This window comes from Oncorhynchus nerka, linkage group LG23 (genome assembly GCF_034236695.1).
Source record: "Oncorhynchus nerka isolate Pitt River linkage group LG23, Oner_Uvic_2.0, whole genome shotgun sequence".
In the NCBI taxonomy this organism is placed as follows: domain Eukaryota; kingdom Metazoa; phylum Chordata; class Actinopteri; order Salmoniformes; family Salmonidae; genus Oncorhynchus; species Oncorhynchus nerka.
In genome coordinates this window covers 56,032,501-56,055,674 of record NC_088418.1, presented here as the reverse complement: position 1 = coordinate 56,055,674, position 23,174 = coordinate 56,032,501, and the positions used below count along the sequence as shown (strand labels likewise).

Sequence of the window (23,174 nt, the reverse complement as noted above, 5' to 3'; positions counted from 1 at the left end):
ACACTGAGGAAATTAAGTTGAGTGAATCAATGATCAGAGAAATTGAGTTTAATGAACAGAAGAACCTTGTGCTAGAACAGGCAAAGCTTTGCCTCGATTTTGAGCTGTTAACATGTTTGTGTGATTGGATTCGTACTTTGTCACACAGCACCCTCTTCTGGTGAAAAGGGAGCAGTTGAAATCAGAGAAATTTAAATTAGGTATCTAACAAATCTGCTTCTGTCCAATCCATTCCACAAGTAAAATAGAAACTAGTATCAAATCTAAAAACTAGTATCAAATCTAGAAACATGTTACAGACGGAGGTATATGTATCCCATATACTGGAGGAAGGCCATTGTTCATTCTAGGACTAGGTGGAGGAGAAGAAAAACAAACTGAGCACTGAACACAGAGCAAGACAACTTGGTCCATTCAAAATGAATGTATTTAACTAGGCAAGTCAGTTAAAGAACAAATTCTTATTTACAATGACGGCCTAAACCCACACGACGCTGGGCCAATTGTGGGTCGCTCTATGGGACTCCCAATCACGTCCGGTTGCGATTCAGCCTGGAATCAAAACAGGGTCTGTAGTGACAACTCTAGCACTGAGATGCAGTGTCTTAGACCACTGCCCCCACCCGGGAGCCTAGAATAGGCATGCTTACAATAAAAGTACACAGAACAAAAATATAAAACACAAAATGCAACAATTTTACTGAGTTACAGTTCATAGAAGTAAATCAATTGAAATAAATTCATTAGGGCCTAATCTACAGATTTCACATGACTGGGCAGTGCGCAGCCATGGGTGGACATGGGAGGGCATAGGCCCACTCACAGGGGAGTCAGGCACTGCCAGTCAGAACCCCACAAAAGGGCTTTATAAGACAGAAGTGTACCGGTATCATCAGCAGTCCAGGTGGCTGGTCTCAAGATGATCCGGTAGGTGAAGATTCTCTAAAACATTGGAGGCAGTTTATGGTATAGAAATTAACATGAAATTCTCTGGCAATAGCTCTGGTGGACATTTCTGCAGTCAGCATACCAATTGCACTCAAAACTTGAGACATCTGTAGCATTTTAGAGTGGCAGTTTCTCCCCAGCACAAGGTGCACCTGTGTAATGATCATGCTGTTTAATCAGTCTCTTGATACACACCACATATCTGGTGGATGGATTATCTTGGAAAAGGAGAAACGCTCACTACAGGGATGTAAACAAAATTGTGCACAAAATGAGAGCCTGTAGGTATGGAACATTCTGGGATCTTATATTTAAGCTCATGAATCATGAGATCAACACTTACCATGTTGCGTTTATATTTTTCTTCAGTGTATGTCCTTTGCTTTGTCAACAGCTGAACAGACTCATGGTTTTGACCAGTATAATGCTGACATTGAAAGGCACTCCACTAAAATTGATTAGAACTAAGTATAATTTTTGGAATGACAATTCCAAATTCAAGATTTGACTGAAATACACAATGCATAGTTAAATGTGAAATGGCCCCAAGCTGAAAAGACGTGGGATGACATGAAGCTTGCAGTGATGCTCAAGGTTCCCCATGGCAGACGTGGGATGAGAGCAAGCATAACATACTCCTGCTATGCTTATTCACTTCAGCCATTTCAACAACCCAGTTCTAGTCTAGCAATTAATTGAATGTATTTACGTGAAACCCAGAGGTTAGTGTTTAACTACTAAAAAAGTAGACAATAAAATGGCATTGCCAGAAGCAGCACCACAGATATTAAGCGATGCAAGACTGCCCTCATAGGTCACCATCTGCACAGGTTCGCTTCACGCCGTTCACAGCGTGGTTGCCACGGGAACAAAACAGCTGAGCCTCATGCTTCAACGCTCTTGGTTGTGGAAATTTACCCCATATGCCGGTTACTTTCTGCATCTACATCCTATCGCAGTCTACCTTTAAAACACTTTCCAAATAGTGCTTGATGGTCATTAATGAAACTATTACATCAAGCAAGTTTAAAGAAACAGGCCATAAACATTTTCTCCCTCAACTTTATTACATGAAAATGTACAGAGGTTAACGGTAGGACTTCTGGTAGCGGGCACGGGCTCCTGGTCCACCGAACTTCTTGGACTCGCAGCGACGAGGGTCAGCAACCAGCAGGGTCCTGTCGTACTGGATCAGGATGTCCTTGATCTCCTTCTTGGAGGCCTCATCCACATCTGGTGGGATATTAACAGGGCGGGTTAGTTAGTGAACCATCTTTCTTGACCAAATGGAAACGCAGCAATCATGCACCCGCCATCATCCAAAAGGGATAAAACCCAACATAGCAATATTGCTTCCTGCAAAAATTAGTCCAAAGTAACACTCAAATATTTTATCAACAGAGGCAATATTCCATTGAAAACAAGATTATGCATTATTTCGTGTACAGTAAAATTATTCTCTTACATTTCTGGTAGTATGCGACCAGGGCTTTGGAGATGGACTGACGAATAGCTGCAAGGAGAAGGCACAGCGTAAGACAAACGGCCATATTCAGTCAAGTACAGTTATTTCAAATCAAGGCATCAGTTTCTACTGAGATGATCTGGCTAAAGTGAAGTAGAGCAGCTTCCAGTTGTAAAAACAAGTCACCGTAGATCTGTGCTACATGTCCACCACCCTTCACTCGGACTCGGATGTCAACTCCAGCAAAACGCTCCTTGCCCAGCAACAGCACTGGCTCCAGCAGCTACAACAGAGAGAAACTTTGTCAATGTCTATATCCTGCAGACACACATGCAGCAAGTAAACACAACCAGACATTTAGCTGAATGAAGACCCACGGTGAACTTGGGCTTAGTAAACCAACAGCAGCTCTATAAGAAGCCACGTTACACATACATTAAATAGTTAGCAACTGTTTCCTAAGGGACAAATTCACTAGAAGGGGACTGGTCCAACTCAAGGTGTCAAAATGCACCCCCTCACCAACAAAATGTGTTCCCCCTCACATGACCCTCCACGTGTACAGTAAAATAAATGGAACCCCCCCCACCAGAATTAACTCAATAATGTTTGCGGCAAATGACAACCCTGTGTTTCTAAACGTGGATATCGACTGCCACTTCACTATGGTTTGTGGCACAGTCAATGCTACAGGTCTATGAGCTAGAAGGTTGGGGGTTCGCTGACTACCAGGCAAGCTCTTCTCTCCCTGCCAGTCACATTACACTAAGATCAGAGCCAGCTGCAAACAATCAGCTAGGGGTAAACAGACTAAACATTTTGAAGCCATATTTATAAATATTTAAAATAGAGTGCCTTTGGAAAGTATTCAGACAAATGGACTTCTTCCAGATTTTGTTACGTTTACAGCCCTATTCTAAAATGGATAAATAAAATTATCAGCAATCTACACAATATCCCATAATGACAAAGCAAATATCTGCAGCATTGAAGATGGCAAAGAACACAGTGGCCTCCATCATTCTTAAAATGGAAGACGTTTGGAACCACCAAGACTGTTCCTAGAGCTGGCCTCCTGGCCAAACTGAGTAATCAGTGGAGAAGGGCCATGGTCAGGGATGTGATCAAGAACCCAATAGTCACTGACAGAGATCTAGAGTTCCTCTGTGGAGATGGGAGAACCCTCCAGAAGGACAACCATCTCTGCAGTGCTCCACCAATCAGGCCTTATAGTAGAGTGGCCATACGGAAGCTACTCCTCAGTAAAAGGCACATAACAGTCCACTTGGAGTTTGCTAAAAGGAACCTAAAGACTCAGACCATGAGAAAGATTATCTGGTCTGAAACCAAGATTGAACTCTTTGGCCTTAATGCTAAGCCTCACGTCTGGAGGAAACCTGGCACCATCCCTATGGCAAAGCATGGTTATGGCAGCATCATGCTGTTGGGATGTTTTTCAGCGGCAGATACTGGGAGACTAGTTCAGAGTTCAGCAAAGTTCAGAGTTCCTTGATGAAAACCTGCTGCAGATGGCTCAGGACGGTTCACATGGCCAAGACAGCCAAGACAACGCAGGAGTGAATATTCTAAAATCTCCATAAAAACAATGCGATTTCAGTTTCCTTCATGAAAATGTGTAGCGGGACAACATACCAGGGAAAATGGTTAAATTTACCGGACATCCAAATGTATTCAGATCCGACCTGGCACAGCCAGCGCCTTCAATAAACAAGGGATATTGGCCAAATGAGAAAACACCATTCCTTGTGTTTCGATTGTAGCATATGCCAAACCTTACACACTATTTTTGGTATTGTTTTTAAGGCTACTTTCACAGTTCAGCTGGCATATTTGAGCACTAAATGTATTAGGGATTTGCACGCATAGGCGTCATATAACACACTGGGGTTATTCCTAAAAAAAAACTAGGACTAACCCCAGAAGACAGCGAGAGATATGCCGGTGGCATGCTACGACACCAACATGCATTTCTTTATGGCAGAAGGCTACTGCATCTACAGATAGACGCAAAGGAGGCTTATGCATTAATTTTCAAACAGAATATATTTTTTATACAAAGAATTAGATTATGGGGTAACACTGGTAGGCCTGAGTGTTCCTCACCTCAAGTTCACCTGTCAGTCAGTTGGCGCACCACCTTCTTATCATAGGCCTGCATTAGCTAAAGCTTAATAATAGCCACACCATACAACACTGTTTTATTGTAATATCAAAAGTCAAGCCATTGTTCATAAAGATACCAGCAGAAGAGCAAATCCCTTATTTTGAACAACAGTCCATTTCAATATGCCTTTAATGACTCACCTTGTACTGGAGTGTGGCTGGCTCAATCATCTCAAGGGGTCTGCCATTCACCTTGATAAGGCCATTCCCCCTCTTGCAGTGAGCAACAGCGGTGGCCGTTTTCTGCAAAGAGATGTGTAACCTTTATTTAACTAGGCAAGTCAGTTAAGAACACATTCTTATTTACAATGACAGCCTACCGGGGAACAGTGGGTTAACTGCCTTGTTACGGGTAGAACGAGTTTTTTTTACCTTGTCGGTTCAGGGATTCGATCCAGCAACTTTTCAGTTACTGGCCCAAAACTAACTACTAGGCTATCTGCTGCCCCAAAATATACAGTAATGTTCACAACCAATTGCTAGGTTTTCGCTAATTACACGTGCACTTTTCTATGAAGCAGGTGTGGCTAAACAGAGAACATTAACATTACACACAAATGTTTAACACCCAAAAAAGGCATTCAGGGGATTGCTGATTAACAGTACTATTATAAGCAAAACTAATTAGCCAGCCAATGTATTAACCAAACACTGAGGTACATCATGAGGGATGAGTGGACCAAGTCATGGCAACTCGCTAGCTACAGTACAATTAGTTAAAGACGATGTAATAAAAAATAAATAAACACGACTCTAGTTTAACTAATGCAGTATTGTGGCATAATAAATCAGCGAACAAACGTTAGCTACCTCACAACATCAAACAATTGGCGTTGATTTAGCTGAAAATTCTTTCCGGCATAAAATTAGCTAAATGATTAACGCAGCTAGCAGGCCGCAACATTTGTAGCTATTCATATCAATATGCCACTGGCTGCAATCAAGGCAGATTTAGACGCTTGACAATAAAGTTGTCAAATTGACGGTCACCTACATTTCCAAATGTAAATTTATAATTTAAAAAAAATGGGGGGGGGGGTCAAATACAAATTGCTGGTCTATTTGGCTAACATGGCTGTACTAACTAGCTAACGTCAGTTTGTTGGCTCAACACGTGGAATAAATTCAGAGTTGACTCACTTTGCGTCCGAAAACCTGGACAGATTGCAGAGGACCTTTGGCCGGCATGTTTCTGAAACAATTCAATCACAATGATTACCTTCAAAAAATAATTAATAGATTATGTTTTTGCATTTGTAACTGAGCTCAAGCGGGAACATACCGTCTTCAGTTTTAGTGCCGTACGAAAAGACCGAAAGGGGGTTTCAAACACCGAAAATCAGGGGCAGTAGCACGACAGTTTGTGGCTTTGCAATGCATTTACGACAATTGCAGGCAGAGAGAAAAAGCCGATAATCTGGTCTGAAACTTCTCCACAATTCATTTTTATTTTGTAGCAACAAAATGTATCACGTATTTTGATAATTTACGTAACATATTTGTATTTTACATGTTTAATTAATTCATAATGTCAATTTGGCCCATGAATTTACATTTTTGCACAATTAGAAATTCATGGCCCAAATAATTTACATTGTCGGAATTAATTATGGCTGATTAATTAAACATTGTCTGTCAGAAAAAAATACAAAAAAATATATAAATACGGTCTGACTGAAAAATATTTATGTCCAGAAGAGGCCACTGTACGAACACGTTTTTCAGAGGATGAAATAAATGGTAGATTAACTCTTTGGTTTCCCACTTTCCGCACCACAGAGGCGCTGCATTTCAAACACATTAATAGACACACCCTCCTCCATTTACCCTCGCCTTTTGCCATTGGGGGAATCCCCGAGGCCGTCTTTGCTGTCCAAACAATTAGCAAAGCAAGGTAAATTAGCAACGTAAGACCCTTAGCCCTCGTTCGTGATCATACAACTCCGTTCCCTCTGGACGCCCCATAATTCAATTCGCGATTTCTTAACGGATGTACAAAGTCAGGCAAAATTTAAAACCAACATCCATATGGAAAAGTCAACATACAGGTGTAAGTAAAAACAAATGTAAATAAGTGAGAAATGTTGCTACTAATGCACATGATGGCACAAACACGTATCGTAAAAGTAATTGTTTTTGTTTAGTTAGCTTTTGGAAACTATCTAGCGCATACAACTTTCCCTGACATCACACTTATACATAGTAATTTTCGATTTACCTGATATTGTCGGATGGCTAGCATGCTTTGTCTTCTAGCCAAGATATGAAATGCAGTCAAATGACTGTAGTGCATATAAAGCACACACACAACAGTTCCATGATCACTGAAAACAACCATGGGACGAACGAATGGCACATTTCCGGACAAGGGCGGTCAACTCAAATTAATTTGATGGCTGAGGGGAAATGTCTGTCTTATGTGTTTCGAACGCAAAGAGGGTTTTCCAAAAAGGGTCAAGTTTATCATTAGAGCCTTTGTAGGAGCATCGTTAAATCTCCGAGCTGTTTCCCAAAACCATTGCACTTGAAAAAGCTCTTAATCTAACGCCTGGCACAGACCACTTGTAGAAAAGGTAACATGAACATGAAACCCTGGCCTGGTGCTTTTTTTTTGGGCCTAAAAATAGAATTACATGATTTTTCTGTGACCGAGGATAACTTCAAAACAAAGTCGACTACAAATACAAAGTTGTCAATGTTTTTGCAACTGATCCAAACAGTGATGTAATAAAGAAAGACCTGATTCAAATTCATTTGTAGCATTAGGTTAGCTAGCTAACATTGCCATTAAATCACCTACAAACTGATCGGGGATTTCTAGATGGCCAAGTTGCAGAGATCAGCAGTTTGGCGAACTGGCATTTGGCATAAACATTTTGATTGTTTCAATAAAAACAATATTGACACAAAAGCGTTAACTAGATATTTACATTTTGATTTACGTATTTCGAAATTTAAACTTGGTATCAAACCTTTTTTTAGACATGATCGACATAACATGTTTTTTTGTCCGGAATGGGCATCCATATTCCTAGTTGATCACCAAACATTTCTGGGGAAAAAAACAATGATAAAGTCAAAAGGCAGAACAGTACGAAGATAGGCAAATTGCTTCCCCTATAGCAAAACCCACCGCCACCTGAAATCCACGATCATGCAATGTTGCTAATGAGCCGAAACACATCATCAGGTGTAGTGTTTGTCTTGTGCCGGACTGCTGTCAAATCAAAGGCACTCCTTCAATATAACGTTGTTGTTGATGAAAATGTGTCAGTTTGACACTTTCATGGGTTTGGAGTAATAACATGTTCAACTACTTAAGACACTGGCTGGAATATAGGTTGTGTCTTTAGATTATAATTTTTTAAACGAAGGGCGAATGTTTAACTTCCCAAACCCTGGCCTGGTCTGCTTGGCAAGCGTTTCCAAAAGTCTAGAGATGTTACGCCTCGGTTTAGAAACTGATAAAGCCTTGCGTTTATTTTTGGTTTTGTGATGTTGGCAGTAGGTGCACTTGATTATGTGGCCCTATCGCCGGGAAGGCAAAAATGGTTGCATTTTGAACCATTTCATGTGTCTGAAGGTAGTACTCCGGTCTACCATAGCACCTATAGGTCTAACGCTGGCCAATCAGATAGATCAGATCACCGCGTCTGCTCAGTTTCCTCGAGCCATAGACTGTAAAAAGAAGCTTCGAACACATAGCAAAATGGATACTTGACATTTTAAAAACTTTTAAAACTGACTAGAGAGAGACTCAAAGATTACAGCAAAGAGCTGCTGTTTTTATGAGTAAGTTGTGTTTAAGTTGTTATTCCTAACTGTCAACACTTTGCACATTTTATGGCTCATAAGTGTTGAACATTCTCCCTACTTCCTCTCGCTTACAACCAGCACTTCAGCTATAATGAATGAGTATAGCAAAGTGCTTCGATAAGCTTGTATTGTTATTAGTAGCGGCTTGTCTTTTTTAATATCGAGGACTATTTAACTTTCTCTGGTCATAGGATTAACAGCATTAATTGGTGCATGAGGTGCTTCTCCCCCTTGTTAGCAAGTAGAACTCTGTCTCCCTTCTGCACCGAGTGACCCTTAGACCGTCTGTTGTAGACCTCGGCTTGTCTCTTTTGTTGCTTACTGGCATGCTGCTGAGCCAATGTCATGGCCTCTCTCATATCCTCACTCAGAGACTGGACATACTTATCCACATCTACTGTGTCCCCATCCAACAGCACACTTTCAAACATAACATCTACTGGCAACCTAGGGGTGCGTCCAAACATCAAGAAGAAGGGCGGAAACCCAGTAGTCTCGTGAACAGTGCAGTTATAGGAGAATGTCAATGTGTTCGACATCTGAGGCCATTTAGCCTTGGACCTAGCTGGCAGAGCTCTAATAATCCCACCCAGTGTGTGATTCATACATTCTGCTTGACCGTTACCCATGGGATGATAAGGTGTGGTGTGGGACTTTTCAACACCAGATAACTGAAGTAATTCTGCAATAAGTAAACTCTCAAAGTTAGCACCCCTGTCAGAATGAATACAATCAGCGAACTCATAAATGCAGAATAAATTATTCCAGAGAACACGAGCAACAGTCTTAGCAGACAGGTTTGGACATGGATACGCACAGGCCAGCTTAGTAAAAGTGATCAGTCACTACTAACACATCAATAGACTTATTGTTTGCATCTTCTGCAGTCCAGAAATCAATACATACAAGTTCTAAAGGTGCCGTTGTCACAATGGAGACAAGTGGAGCTCTTGCTTCAGGCTCAGGTGCTTTACTCAACACACATCTCTTACAGTGGGCCATGTATTCCTTGACATCCTTCTCCATAGATTCCCAGTAAAACCGCTGTCTCGTGAGCCACAATGTGCGCTGCTGACCCTGATGGCCAGCATCATCATGAACTCTCTTCAACACAACGCCTCTCAAAGACACAGGTACGACATACTGGAATATTTTCTTCTTACTCACTGGGTGTTTTGAGACATGATACAGAATCCCTAACCGCGTGGTGAGGTTTCCCCAGAGTATAAACTGTTTCTTTAGCTTCAAGGACTCGCTCTCTCCTAGATGGGCACCGGCCTCTATCTACAAAGAACATGACTCTGCTGATGATAGGATCCAGTGACTGGTTATCACACAGCTCCTTGTGTGTAAGGACAGGTCAAGGGCTCTGACCCATGGACATCAACTTCTCAAGATGCTGCACATGTGAAACGGCCCTCACTGTGGCACCATCACCCCATCAGTGGTGAGCATGGAGGACAGCAGACACCTCTTCACAGGAAACCAACCCACTGACATTATCTCCAGCTCTACTCAACTCACTCCCAGGAGCCATAGACGTTCTACAGCCAGCCTCAGGCTTTTCACAGGAGAGACGGAACATGTCTTGTACATCATCCACTCAAAGACCTCTGGCTTCCTCCAGCAGGACATCATATGGAATTCTTGTCAGTCGGTGCAGAACTTTGGAGCGGACAAATGGCTCTCTGCTCAAAGCATCAGCAATGACATTCTTGGGCCCTGGTATGTACTGGATATCAAAATCAAAGGGTGCCAGTTTTGCAACCCATCTCTGCTCGCATGCATCAAGTCTCGGCTTTGTAAGAATATATTTGAGTGGATTGTTGTCAGTCCACACAGTAAACTTATGCCCTAGCAGCCAATGGCTGAATTTATTATGAATTGCCCATTTCATGGCTAGAAATTCCCGCCGGTGAGCAGGATACTTGGATTGTGCATGATTAAGAGACTTACTAGCAAAAGCTATTGGCCTGGCTACGGCCTTCCCATCTTGCACTTGGGATAGTACAGCTCCCAAACCACTAGTAGATGCATCAACAGAAAGTAAAAATGGCTGAGAAAAATTTGGATGAGCCAGCAGCGCCTGGTCAACTAGTGCTGCTTTCAAAGCTTCAAAAGCGAATTGACATTCGGCAGTCCAGTCTGCAGCAGTGAGCCTGCAAGAGGGACCAGGCCTCTTTCTGCCCTTGCCTCTCCTAGGCTTCTTCTGACCTGTAGTCAGCTGAAACTAGCAACCATGGAACAATTCTCAATGTAGTGTTGATAGTATACTACCATACCAAGGAAATAACGGATTTTGCTAGGGGACGGAGTGACACCATCAGCTTCCATCATCTCACTCTCAGTTACATTTAAAATGGTTTGAACCCTAGCAGGGTCAGTGGCTATGCCCTCCTGAGAAATATGTGGCCCAAAAACTTAACAGACCTCCTCAAAAACATGCACTTAGACGGAGACAGTTTAAGATTGTGCTCCTGCAACCGCTGAAAAACCATCTCAAGTCTCTGCAGACTCTCTTTCTCCGTCTTAGCAAAAACCATCAGATCATCCAAATAGCAAAGGAGACTTAGAAAGTTTGGTCACCAAAGATGGTCAGCATCATTCTCATAAAAGTAGCTGGGCTGTTGAAAAGGTCTTGAGGTAAACGATTGTACTCGTGCAGACCTAAAGGAAAGGAAAAGGCAGTGTATTTCTTATCCTTTCATTGCAGTGGCACATTGTAGTACACTGAGGTCAAGCCCATTGTGCTGAAGAAGGCATTACCTCCCAGCGCAGCCAGTACATCAGCCTGATGAGGCAGGGGATGAGCATCCTTTACTGTGTGGGCGTTTAACCACCTAAAGTCAGTATATAGACGCAAGTCCCCATTCTTTTTCCATGCCAACACCAATGGTGAGGCGTACTCGCTGCTGGGTTTTCTGACTATTTCCTTTTCCTCCAGTTTTTGGTAATGAGCTGGAGAAAGCCTACGACAGGGTAATCGAAATGGGCGGTCATCAGTCAGTCGTATGCGATGGCAGAACTCTTTTGCCTCTCCACAATCCAGGCTATGTCTAGAGAACACTGTGTCATACTTCTCAATTAAACCGACGAGTTTGTCTTTCCAGAACTGAGAAACTGGACACCCCTCAACAGACAGGCCTTGAAGTCCAATATTTCTCAGTGTACTGTTGCCATTAACTACACTGCCACCAACTGAACTCTTAGCTGTAAAGACTGCCATGTGAGCTGTCACATTGTACTTTTGCCACGTTCTGGTAAGCTGCTTGCTGCTTGACATCATCAAAATCCTCCAATGCAATGCAAGGATACACATCTGCCACTTTAGCATTTTGTCTCAGGGTAACTGGCGAAGTTGTTGGATTCACAATCTTCAAAGGGAGCCACCCATCTTCCCACAGAGGCGTAACTACTCTCCCTACTAGTATTTGTCGATTCACACAACGAGACGTGCTGGGCTCAACAACAGTACTGCCCAAAGAGAGTTTTGTCTTTGGGGGTAGGCGGCCCCACACCAGATGCTCACTCATGGGTTGGGGTGTTACTGCTCTCTTCAACTTAATGGTGTCCACTTTATCTGGGATGTAGTCTCCTCTCCATCTCTCCTGATTTGATAGGAGACGCAAGAACTGGCTGTCATCACACTAGCCAGAAGGACTTGGCGTACCCACCACCCGCCAGTAGCTGTCATTCGATTTGAACGGTCTAATCAGAGACTTCAACACGTTCGTGCCCACAATGAGTTCATCAACCTGCCCATCTACAATAAGCACTGGGACGACATAACTGAAGCCATAAAGCTGTATTTTTAAGTCACACATGCCCACTGGGCTAGTTTGCGTCCCACCACAACCCACCAGGATGATGTCTGAAGGAGCTAGAAAGTTCCCCTCTACCACTCCTGCCTCCCTCAACCGAGGTACAATATCTGCGCGCAGAGTAGTAGCCATGGATCCACTATCTAACATCCCCTCCAGCTCAACTTTATCCTGTACCAGCACGGTGGTGTAAAACAAACTGTCATTCTGAGTAATTGTCATTGTGTTCTGAAAAATTACTGTGTTGTTCTTGGGTACTGACTCACAAAAATAAGAATAAACGGATTGGATATCATCATCAGTGGAGGAAAAATTAGACAGCCCCACATTGCCCTCATCAGAATGGAGGCGTTCTAGTTTTCCTGAGACCTGCCAGTCTGTCCATCCCCAGGGCTCTTCCGCTTCCCAGTCTCACTAGTCAAAGCTCATGTGGCCAGGAGAGAAGCACTTGAAACACAGCTGGTGCATCTGACAGTGAGCTCTGGTCTAGTGATTAGTGCTTCCACAGACGGCGCACTCACGCTCACGTTTGGGAAACTGTTTTCACAGACTGAGTATTGCTGAGAAGAGCCTTCTCAAACAAACTCAAAACTTTCTCTAATGTCCCACCCTCGGATACAGATGGGGCCTGTTCTGGTTCACGGCCACATCGAGAAAACGCCAATCTATTAGGTCTGCTCACAGGATCCACTTCCTCCTGGGGGGAGTCAAAGACAGCAGCCACCTGCTGTGAAAGTTGTGTTCTACATGCTTTACGCTCCCTTAACAGTTCATCCAAACGATCCTGTACCTCACTGGCTGTCCAGTCACGAAGGGGTTTGCATTTGAACACTTGGGCCAACTCTTTATCAGAACAGTTGCGTACAAACATGACTGCCAACTCTGAGCACTGATTGCGCAAGGTTCTACCCTCACTTACAAGGTACTGTTCAGCTGCCTCTGCAGCTTTGTTAAGCCTAATCCAGAAATCTAGTGGACCCTCATTAGCATATGGTTTAATTGAATAGAAATCAACTAATGGCATACCTGAGCAGACAGTATCCCCAAAGTGTTGCTTGAGAACATTGAATACTGCCTTAACATCTGTGACAACGGGGTTGTTACGCATCCAGACTGGTCACATTCCGTGCCCTCCCCACGAGCCTAGACATCACCTCCCCAACATTCTCAGACCCAGTGCAACCCCTCTTCTCTAGGTAGACTCCCATTAGCTCCTCCCACTCCAGGACAGAGTACTTATCTGTGCCATCACCCCTAAAGAGAGGTGGAGCACTAACCTCTGACTTCACAACCAAATTCAGCTTGGACGCATCAATAAAAGTTGACCCACATTGTTCAGGCAGGGGAAACTGCTGGGGTTGGTGAGGGGAATGGGCAGGAGAAAGACTTGAAGCCCCAGGCTGCAGTAAACTCGCTCTGATAGGAGAATCTATCTCTGAACCAATCTGCTTAATGAGGTCACTAAAGCTGACTCGGAGGTGTCCCATTATTACTGAGGACTAGGGATGATGGTACATCAAAAGACAGAGGTGGGATACCCTGGTCAGGTGGAGTAAACAGCCTACCCCTCCCAGTGCTTGTAAACTCAGGACTAGCAAACACTACTCCCAGGAGCTGACTGTACAAGTGGTGTAAATGCAAGGACACCCCTCCCTCTACCCACACTAAAATCGCCAGCATAACTAATCTTATGGAGTTGAGTCTTCCATGGCTCAATAGAGCACTAAAATACAATGTAATTTACTGCAGACAAATACACAAAAAAAAATGCAATAAACAAATTCCCTGAAAACATGCAAATAAACACCAATAGCCTCATCTAGTGAATATGCTACATTCACCTTCACTATTTACAGTATACATTCACTTATAGCAAACCATCAACAAGTGCGCAGGCGCAGATCGCGCATCTCCTCCACATACACAGCTCCGGTGGTCGGCTTGGGCTGACCAGTCGGCAGGTCGCGGCACCAGTTTGTACGGTGGTTCGTTCTGCATTGTGTACTTTTAATTAGGACGCTGCCACAACTGAAGGTCTGCTAGTTGAATTATTTTTATTTGCCCTGCACACGAAGAGACAACACACATTATGTTAACCCTTGGTGCAGTCCTAGCTCTCAGGCACCTTGCTAGCCGAAGGTCAGGCAAAAGAGAACAAGGGGGCACGGAAATACAGATAACCCGCGATGGGCCAAACCAAAATATACAAAACTTTTACAATCACATGTATGTAAAATATTGATATGAAAAAGTGTTTGTACACCAAAGAAAAACATTAGCTATGCAGCTGTAATTAACAAAAAAAAACACACTGAATTATTATTAGCCCTTACACCGCCTGGAGGTGTCTTGGGTCATTGTCCTGTTGAAAAACAAATGATAGTCCCACTAAGCACATACCAGATGGGAAGGCATATCGCTGCAGATTGCTGTGTGCCTTGAATTCTAAATAAATCACTGACAGTGTCACCAGCAAAGCACCCCCCACAACATCACACCTTCTCCTCCATGCTTCACGGTGGGAAACCGTGCATGTGTATGCAGTGATCATCCGTTCACCTACTCTGCGTCTCACAAAGACACAGCGGTTGGAACCAAAAATCTCAAATTTGGACTCGTCAGACCAAAGGACAGATTTCCACTGGTCTAATGTCCATTGCTCGTGTAACTTGGCCCAAGAAAGTCTCTTCTTATTGGTGTGCTTTAGTAGTGATTTCATTTAGAGGTCGACCGATTATGATTTTTCAACGCCGATACCGATTTATTGGAGGACTAAAGAAGCCGATACCGTTTAATCGGGTGATTTTGATTTGATTTGATTTATTTATTTGTAATAATGACAATTACAACAGTACTGAATGTACACTTATTTTAACTTAATATAATACATCAATAAAATCAATTTAGCCTCAAATAAATAATGTAACGTGTTCAATTAGGTTTAAATAATGCAAAAACAAAGTGTTGGAGAAGAATGTAAAAGTGCAATATGTGCTATGTAAGAAAGCTAATGTTTAAGTTCCTTGCTCAGAACATGAGAAAATATGAAAGCTGGTGGTTCCTTTTAACATGAGTCTTCAATAAGAAAGTAAGAAGTTTTAGGTTGTAGTTATTATAGGAATTATAGGACTATTTCCATCTATACCATTTGTATTTCATTAACTTTTGCCTATTGGATGTTCTTCTAGGCACTTTAGTATTGCCAGTGTAACAGTATAGCTTCCGTCCCTCTCCTCACTCTTCCCTGGGCTCGAACCAGGAACACAACGACAACAGCCACCCCCGAAGCAGCATTACCCATGCAGAGCAAGGGGAACAACCACTCCAAGGCTCAGAGCGAGTGACGTTTGAAACGCTATTGGCGCGCGCTAACTAGCTAGCCATTTCACTTCGGTTACACCAGCCGCATTGATAGGCTTGAAGTCATAAACAGCGCAATGCTTGAGGCACAACGAAGAGCTGCTGGCAAAACGCCCGAAAGTGCTGTTTGAATGAATGTTTACGTGCCTGCTTCTGCCTACCACCGCTCAGTCAGATACTTAGATACTTGTATGCTCAGTCAGATGATATGCAATGCAGGACACGCTAGATAATATCTAGTAATATCATCAACCATGTGTAGTTAACTAGTGATTATGATTGATTGATTGACTGTTTTTTATAAGATAAGTTTAACTAGCTAGCAACTTACCTTGGCTTACTGCATTCGCGTAACAGGCAGTCTCCTTGTGGAGTGCAACGAGAGAGAGGCAGGTCGTTATTGCATTGGACTAGTTACCTGTAAGGTTGCAAGATTGGATCCCCCGAGCTGACAAGGTGAAAATCTGTCGTTCTGCCCCTGAACGAGGCAGTTAACCCACCGTTCCTAGGCCGTCATTGAAAATAAGAATGTGTTCTTAACTGACTTGCCTAGTTAAATAAAGATTAAATAAAGGTGTAAAAAAAAAAAAAAGATTTCCGATTGTTATGAAAACTTGAAATCAGCCCATTCCGATTAATCGGTCGACCTCTAGTTTCTTTGCAGCAATTTGACCATGAAGGCCTGATTCACACAGTCTCCTCTGAACAGTTGATGTTGAGATGTGCCTGTTACTCTGTGAATTTATTTGGTCTGCAATCTGAGGTGCAGTTAACTCTAATGAACTTATTCTCTGTTTCTCTTCTGTTTACCACTCCTAACTTGTCACAGCACAACTGATTGGCTTACACGCATTAAGAAGGAAAGAAATAACACAAATGTAACTTTTAACAAGGCACACCTGTTAATTTAAATGCATTCCAGGTGACTATCTCATGAAGCTGGTTGAGAGAATGTCAGAATGACAGCTGAGGTGGGATACTCTGTCCATAGGACAACAATCAGTCGTATATTGCACAAATCTGGCCTTTATGGAAGAGTGGCAAGAAGAAAGCCATTTCTTAAAGATATCCATAAAAAGTGTTGTTTAAAGTTTGCCACAAGCCACCTGGGAGACACACCAAACATGTGGAAGAAGGTGCTCTGGTCAGATGAAACCAAAATTGAACTTTTTGGCAACAATGCAAAATGTTATGTTTGGCGTAAAAGCAACACAGCTCATCACCCTGAACACACTATCCCCACTGTCAAACATGGTGGTGGCAGCATCATGGTTTGGGCCTGGTTTTCTTCAGCAGGGACAGGGAAGATGGTTAAAATTGATGGGAAGATGGATGGAGCCAAATACAGAACCATTCTGGAAGAAAACCTGATGGAGCAAAAGACCTGAGACTGGGACGGAGATTTGTCTTCCAACAAGACAATGATCCAAAATATAAAGCAAAATCTACAATGGAATGGTTCAAAAATAAACATATCCAGGTGTTAGAATGGCCAAGTCAAAGTCCAGACCTGAATCCAATCGAGAATCTGTGGAAAGAACTGAAAACTGCTGTTCACAAATGCTCTCCATCCAACCTCACTGAGCTCGAGCTGTTTTGCAAGGAGGAATGGGAAAAATAATTCAGTCTCTCGATGTGCAAAACTGATAGAGACATACCCCAAGCGACTTACAGCTGTAATCGCAGCAAAAGGTGGCGCTACAAAGTATTAACTTAAGGGGGCTGAATAATTTTGCACGCCCAATTTTTCAGTTTTTTGATTTGTTAAAAAAGTTTGAAATATCCAATAAATGTCGTTCCACTTCATGATTGTGTCCCACTTGTTGTTGATTCTTCACAAAAAAATACAGTTTTATGTCTTTATGTTTGAAGCCTGAAATGTGGCAAAAGGTCGCAAAGTTCAAGGGGGCCAAATACTTTCGCAAGGCACTGTAAATGCAACATGTAAGTGTTGGTCCCATGTTTCATGAGTTGAAATAAAATATCCCAGAAATTGTTCACATGCACAAAAAGCAGATTTCTCTCAAATGTTGTTGACAAATTTGTTTACATCCTTGTTAGTGAGCATTTCTCCTTTTCCAAAATAATCCATCCACCTCACACGTGTGGCATATCAAGATGCTGATTAAACAGCATGATCATTAGACAGGTATGCCTTGTGCTGGGGACAATAAAAGGCCACTCTAAAATGCGCAGTTCTGTCACTCAACACTATGCCAAAGATGTCAAGTTTTGAGGGAACGTGCAATTGGCACGACTGCATTAATTTCCACCAGGATCTTGACCTGACTGCAGTTCGGCGTTATCACCGACATCAGTGGGCAAACGCTGCATGATGCAAAGGGTGGTTACCAAATACTGACTGGTTTTATGATCCACGCCCTACTTTTTTTAAGGTATCTGTGACCAACAGATGCATATCTGTATTCCCAGTCATGTGAAATCCATAGATTAGTTCCTAATGAATTCATTTCAATTGACTGATTTCCTTATATGAACTGTTACTCATTCAATTCTTTGAAATTGTAGCATATTGCTTTTGTAATGTTGTTCAGTGTAGATTCATTCACATAAAAACCTTTATTGAGTGGATGGTCACGGGTCCAGAACATAATTACAAATCATTTGTAGACTGCAAATTGACCGCAAGCATCCCAAACAGATATCATATTTGGCTAAAACCTCGTAATTTCAAACTTGCAACTTGCTTACAAAAACAAAGCTTGGGGGCATAATAAAACCACCGCCAGTTGGGGAACCCTGTAGTAGACCAATAGATACGGCTCTGACCGAAGGCAAAATATAGGCTAACAGCAATGGTGAGCGGAAGTTCCAGAACTTTATTAAATCTTCTCCCAGTAGACATAATGGAGAGATTGGCCGTTTGGCATTTTGGGCAAATGCCAGATGAGCTGGTCCATTTTTAGCCCAATAGGCCTGGTGAACTTGTTTTTGTGTGCAGATGAATATATTAGTTTGATTAAAATGTTTACATGCTTTGCAAGAAGAACGATTTCCATAATAATCCTGTTTACATGGACACATCTGAAATCAGGCTACCTGATGGGACTATGATAAATGCTGAAAATCATCTGCAATCAAAATAAAGATTCTATCACAGTGACCATGTTCTTTTTGGGAAGGTTATTTCAATCTGAGTTTGGACATAAAGTTTGAATGTGAAAACAATTTCTAAGATGCATACTTTTTAAGTTTTTCAGAACCGACTTCACTCACGCAAAAGAGGTTAGCTGGTGCTAGCACATGCGCAGATCCAATACACTGCTAGAACTCTGATTTAAGGTGTTTACATGTCCTAATAATTAGTAAGATAGCACAAGCCTAGAATTCTGAGCAAACTTCGATTATGACCCAATGCTGAATCAAGATAATCAGAGTAATGATAAACTCGGCCTATTGCTGCAATCAGTTTAACATTGAATTATTAGCCTGCATGTTATTATTCTCAGTATATAGCTAATAATGGGGGCCTCAAGGAAAAGAATGCGTAGGCGAAGTTTCTTGTTCCATTCCGCCCCTAGACCCATGTTTAGGTTACTGGTGTTGTAATCTTGCCGCTTGGTCTACATCTCAGGCTCGTTTCATTCTAATTTTGCTTATGCATAGGCCTAAACTTTGTCCCCCCCCCACCAGATTAGGATGTTTACTTGAAGTTGTCATACACGAGAGCCTACCAATGAAGAATCAAACATATTTCTCATACTGACTCAGACGGGAGTTGGTGAGTGTAGGAACGATGCAAAGCAAACCCATAACATTTGTTCTCCACAATATCAAGAAGAGTCTGAGAATTTGCTCTCTTATGCATCTTGCTAATATTCCTTTAAGTATCAGAGTCATATCTTACAATGGCCGCCCAACAGTGACTAGCTATGGACTTGACCTGTGAGCTCTTAGAGACAGACGAGCTCATCCAGATCTCATGGCAGAAGAGTACCAGGGGTTACCGTGCCAACTACAACTTCTTCCTCATCACTCCTAGCTATGGTCCATCACATGTCAAAGGGCGAGTGGACAGGGTGGGCTTCATTGGGAACACCACAGCACTGGTGGGCTCTGTCCGACTGGGGGATGTGTCCCTGACTGATGAGGGCGTCCACACTTGCATCTTCACTGAGTTCCCCAGTGGGCCATACAAGACAAAGCTCCACCTCAATGTCAAAAGTAAGAGGTTATTTATCATGTATTTCCCCAATGGAATGAATCGTTTGATACAATTATGTTAAGGGTGTTCCTTTACCTGCTATTCAAGGGTTAGGTTTTAAAGTATATAAAGACATACATTCATATTGTCAATGTGTTTAATGTGTTTTTTTCCCCCAATAGTTCCTCCTGTGATTTCAGTTGCTGTGGAGACTTCCAGTGGTTGCTGAGGGGCAGGAGAGCATCTTGGCCACATGCACAGCGGCTACCGCCAAGCCCCCCGCTGAGGTACAATGGAGCATAGCTAGTGCAAGACAACCACTGAGTCTGACAACCTCAACCAACACTACACTGAACCCAGACGCCACCGCCACGGTGAGGGTCCACCTGAAGGGAGAGCCCTCCAGAGTCCTACACCAACAGGAGGTTCAGTGCCTGGTGAACCACACCACTCTGAGCCAGCAGGAAGCTGACCCCTACCAGCTAGATGTACACTGTGAGTATTCTGAATGACAACAGCCGCAGTGTTTCTACTCCATATTAGACACAACAGTAACAGCACAGAAATAATGTGGTACAACTTTTTGCCTGTTCTACAGACAAAGAATTCGGTCAAAATCATGAATGAGCGCGCACCCCAGGCACCTGCGTTTCAGTGTTTAGTAGACGCCAACCGCCCTCCAACAGAGTTCACATGGAAGAGGTCAGTTGTTCACAGTATTTCATTTCCCCCAACCCATTTTCTAAGGATCAGTGTCAACATCTATGTTTTGCTATGCGTCTACATTTGTCTTAGACTGAATATATCAAATCTCAATGAGACTGGGGGCTTGTTGGTGTTAGTGAAGGTGGGCCCTGACTTCAGTGGTCTGTACAGCTGTGAGGTGTCCAACGCATACGGAGCAGCATCTGGTTTCCTATATGTGCATAAAGGTAATGACGTGTGTAACTTAGCCGTCTTGACATTGAATTCATTTATTTGAAGCATACGTTCTGCAGAACTTGAACGTACACTGCCTGTACAAAACATTAGGAACACCTTCCTAATATTGAGTTGCACCCTCCTTTACCCTCAGAATAGCCTCAATTCGTTGGGGCATGGACTCTACATACAAGGTGTCGAACCCGTTCCACACGGATGCTGGCCCATGTTGACTCCAATGCTTCCCAAAGTTGTGTCAAGTTGACTGGATGTCCTTTGGGTGGTAGACCATTCTTAGTGCACATGGGAAACTGTTGAGCATGAAAAACCCAGCAGCGTTGCAGATCTTGACACTCAAACCGGTGCTCCTGGCACCTACTACCGTATCCCGTTTTAAAGGCAGTTACATCTTTTGTCTTGCCCATTCAGGCTTTGAATGGTACACATACACAATCCATGTCTCAAGGCTTAAAAATCCATCTTTAACCTGTCTCCTCCCCTTCATATACACTTATTTGAGTGTGTTTAAGAAGTGACATCAATAAGGGATCATAGCTTTACCTGGTTAGTCTGTCGTGGAAAGAGCAGATGTTCCTAATGTTTTGTACACTCAGTGTATATCTCCAGCTCTGTTTTCAACACAAAATTATGTTCCATTATTGTCACTTATAATATTTAAGAAAGGGTAGATTGTTGGAAAGTAAAGGTTCTGATCAGTGCTCCATTGTACCAGTAACCTTGTGGGTTTTCCTCCTCCTCTTCCTCTGCGTTGGAACTGTATCTCTCTGGACGTTGTTTTCCAGAGGACCCCTGAGAGAGAGGTAGCATTGTGCAACTTCAGGACAAACAGTGTACACACACCTTTATTGACAAGTATCATTATGTTCTGCTGCTGTGTCTAAAATTATATTTACAGTGCCTTTCAGAAAGTATTCACACATCTTGACTTGTTCCACATTTTGTTGTTACAGCCTGAATTCAAAATTGATTAAATTTAGATAAAGAAATATTTAAAAAAGCAGAAATGTAATATCCCTTTGAGCTGGTTATTAATTACACTTTGGATGGTGTATCAATACACCCAGTCGCTACAAAGGTACAGGCATCCTTCCTAACTCAGTCGCCGTAGAGGAAGGACACCACTCCGGGATTTCACAATGAGGCCAATGGTGACTTTAAAAGAGTTACAGAGTTAAATGGCTGTGATAGGAGAAAATTGAGGATGGATAACAACATTGTAGTTAATCCACAATATTAACCTAATTGACGGAGTGAAAAGAAGAAATCCTGTACATAATAAAAAATTCAAAAACATGCATCCTGTTTGCAACAAGGCACTAAAGTAGTACTGCAAAAATGTGCAATGGTATTACATTTTTGTCCTGAATACAAAGTGTTATGTTTGGGGCAAATGCAATACAACACATTACTGAGTATCACTCTCCATATTTTAAAGCATAGTGGTAGCTGCATCATGTTATGAGTATGCTTGTAATTGTTAAGGACTGGGGAGTTTTTCAGGATAAAAAAGTAACAGAATAGAGCTAAGCACAGACACAATCCTGAAGGAAAACCTGGTTCAGTCTGCTTTCCACCAGACACTGGGAGATGAATTCACCTTTCAGTAGGACAATAACCTAAAACACAAATCTACACTGGAGTTGATTATCAAGAAGACAGTGATGTTCCCGAGTAGCCGAGTTAGTTTTGACTAAAAATCTACTTGAAAATCTATGGCAAGACCTGAAAATGGTTGTCTAGCAGTCATCAATAGCAGCCAATTTGACAGATCTTGAACATTTTTGAAAATAATTAGGGGCAAATAAACCCAGAAAGACTTAGGGGTGTGAATACTACATAAATTAGATATTTCTGTATTTCATTTTCAATACATTTGCAAAAACTTCAAAAAATATGTTTTCACCTTGTCGTAATGGGGTATTGTGTGTAGATGGGTAATAAAATATATACATTTAATACATTTTGAATTCAGGCTGTAACACAAAATAATTTGGAATAAGTCAAGGGGTATGAATACTTTCTGAAGGTACAATGTATTCTTTGCAGAGTCATGGCACTGTTTTTTTTGTAGTGGAGAGGCCATCCAAAACCCAGTAAGCTGTAAAGAACTGCAGGATTCTCCAGTGTGAGTCCGTTGAGGTTGAGAAACAGAAAGGTGCGGTTTGATAAGGATTGTGTTGATTGGGTAACATGAGGGGTTTCTCGATGTTAGAAACAGGGCCATGTTTTGTTTTTGTGCTCTTGCTTTTTTTAATGTTTACATGTTCTAGCTAGCATCTAAACTGTTTAGAAGTCCACAGCGCACTACAATACACAAGTGTGAAGATGATTTCTATGGGAATTTATGAGTTTTTGTTATGGTCTTGATTGTTAATGTAAAACATTTCAGACACAGTTTTGTTAAGAGTTTAATGGTAAAACTGTACCTTGACATCTGAGATTGTATTAGACATAAGAGGATACAGCATTAATC

General features: G+C 42.2%; 1 protein-coding gene across 1 annotated transcript; it reads right to left on the bottom strand.

Moving 5' to 3' along the window:
• Positions 1-1,992: 1,992 nt before the first annotated feature.
• On the bottom strand, positions 1,993-5,934 carry rps16 (ribosomal protein S16). The gene is made up of 6 exons (XM_029630485.2): positions 5,880-5,934; positions 5,738-5,789; positions 4,739-4,840; positions 2,600-2,696; positions 2,414-2,461; positions 1,993-2,181 (listed from the first exon to the last, which is right to left on the bottom strand). Exons 2-6 carry the CDS (start codon positions 5,783-5,785, stop codon positions 2,036-2,038), a joined length of 441 nt encoding a protein of 146 aa, XP_029486345.1. The 5' UTR covers positions 5,786-5,789; positions 5,880-5,934; the 3' UTR covers positions 1,993-2,035.
• Positions 5,935-23,174: the final 17,240 nt, after the last annotated feature.

Bases quoted from the DNA above. Each gene is read 5' to 3' on its own strand.
- rps16 (XM_029630485.2), bottom strand. From the start codon at position 5,785: ATGCCGGCCAAAGGTCCTCTGCAATCTGTCCAGGTTTTCGGACGCAAA. The intron at 2,462-2,599 runs GTGACTTGTTTT...TTCTCCTTGCAG, and splicing joins ACATGTAGCACAGATCTACG to CTATTCGTCAGTCCATCTCC. The intron at 2,182-2,413 runs GTAAGAGAATAA...ATATCCCACCAG, and splicing joins GGTCGCATACTACCAGAAAT to ATGTGGATGAGGCCTCCAAG.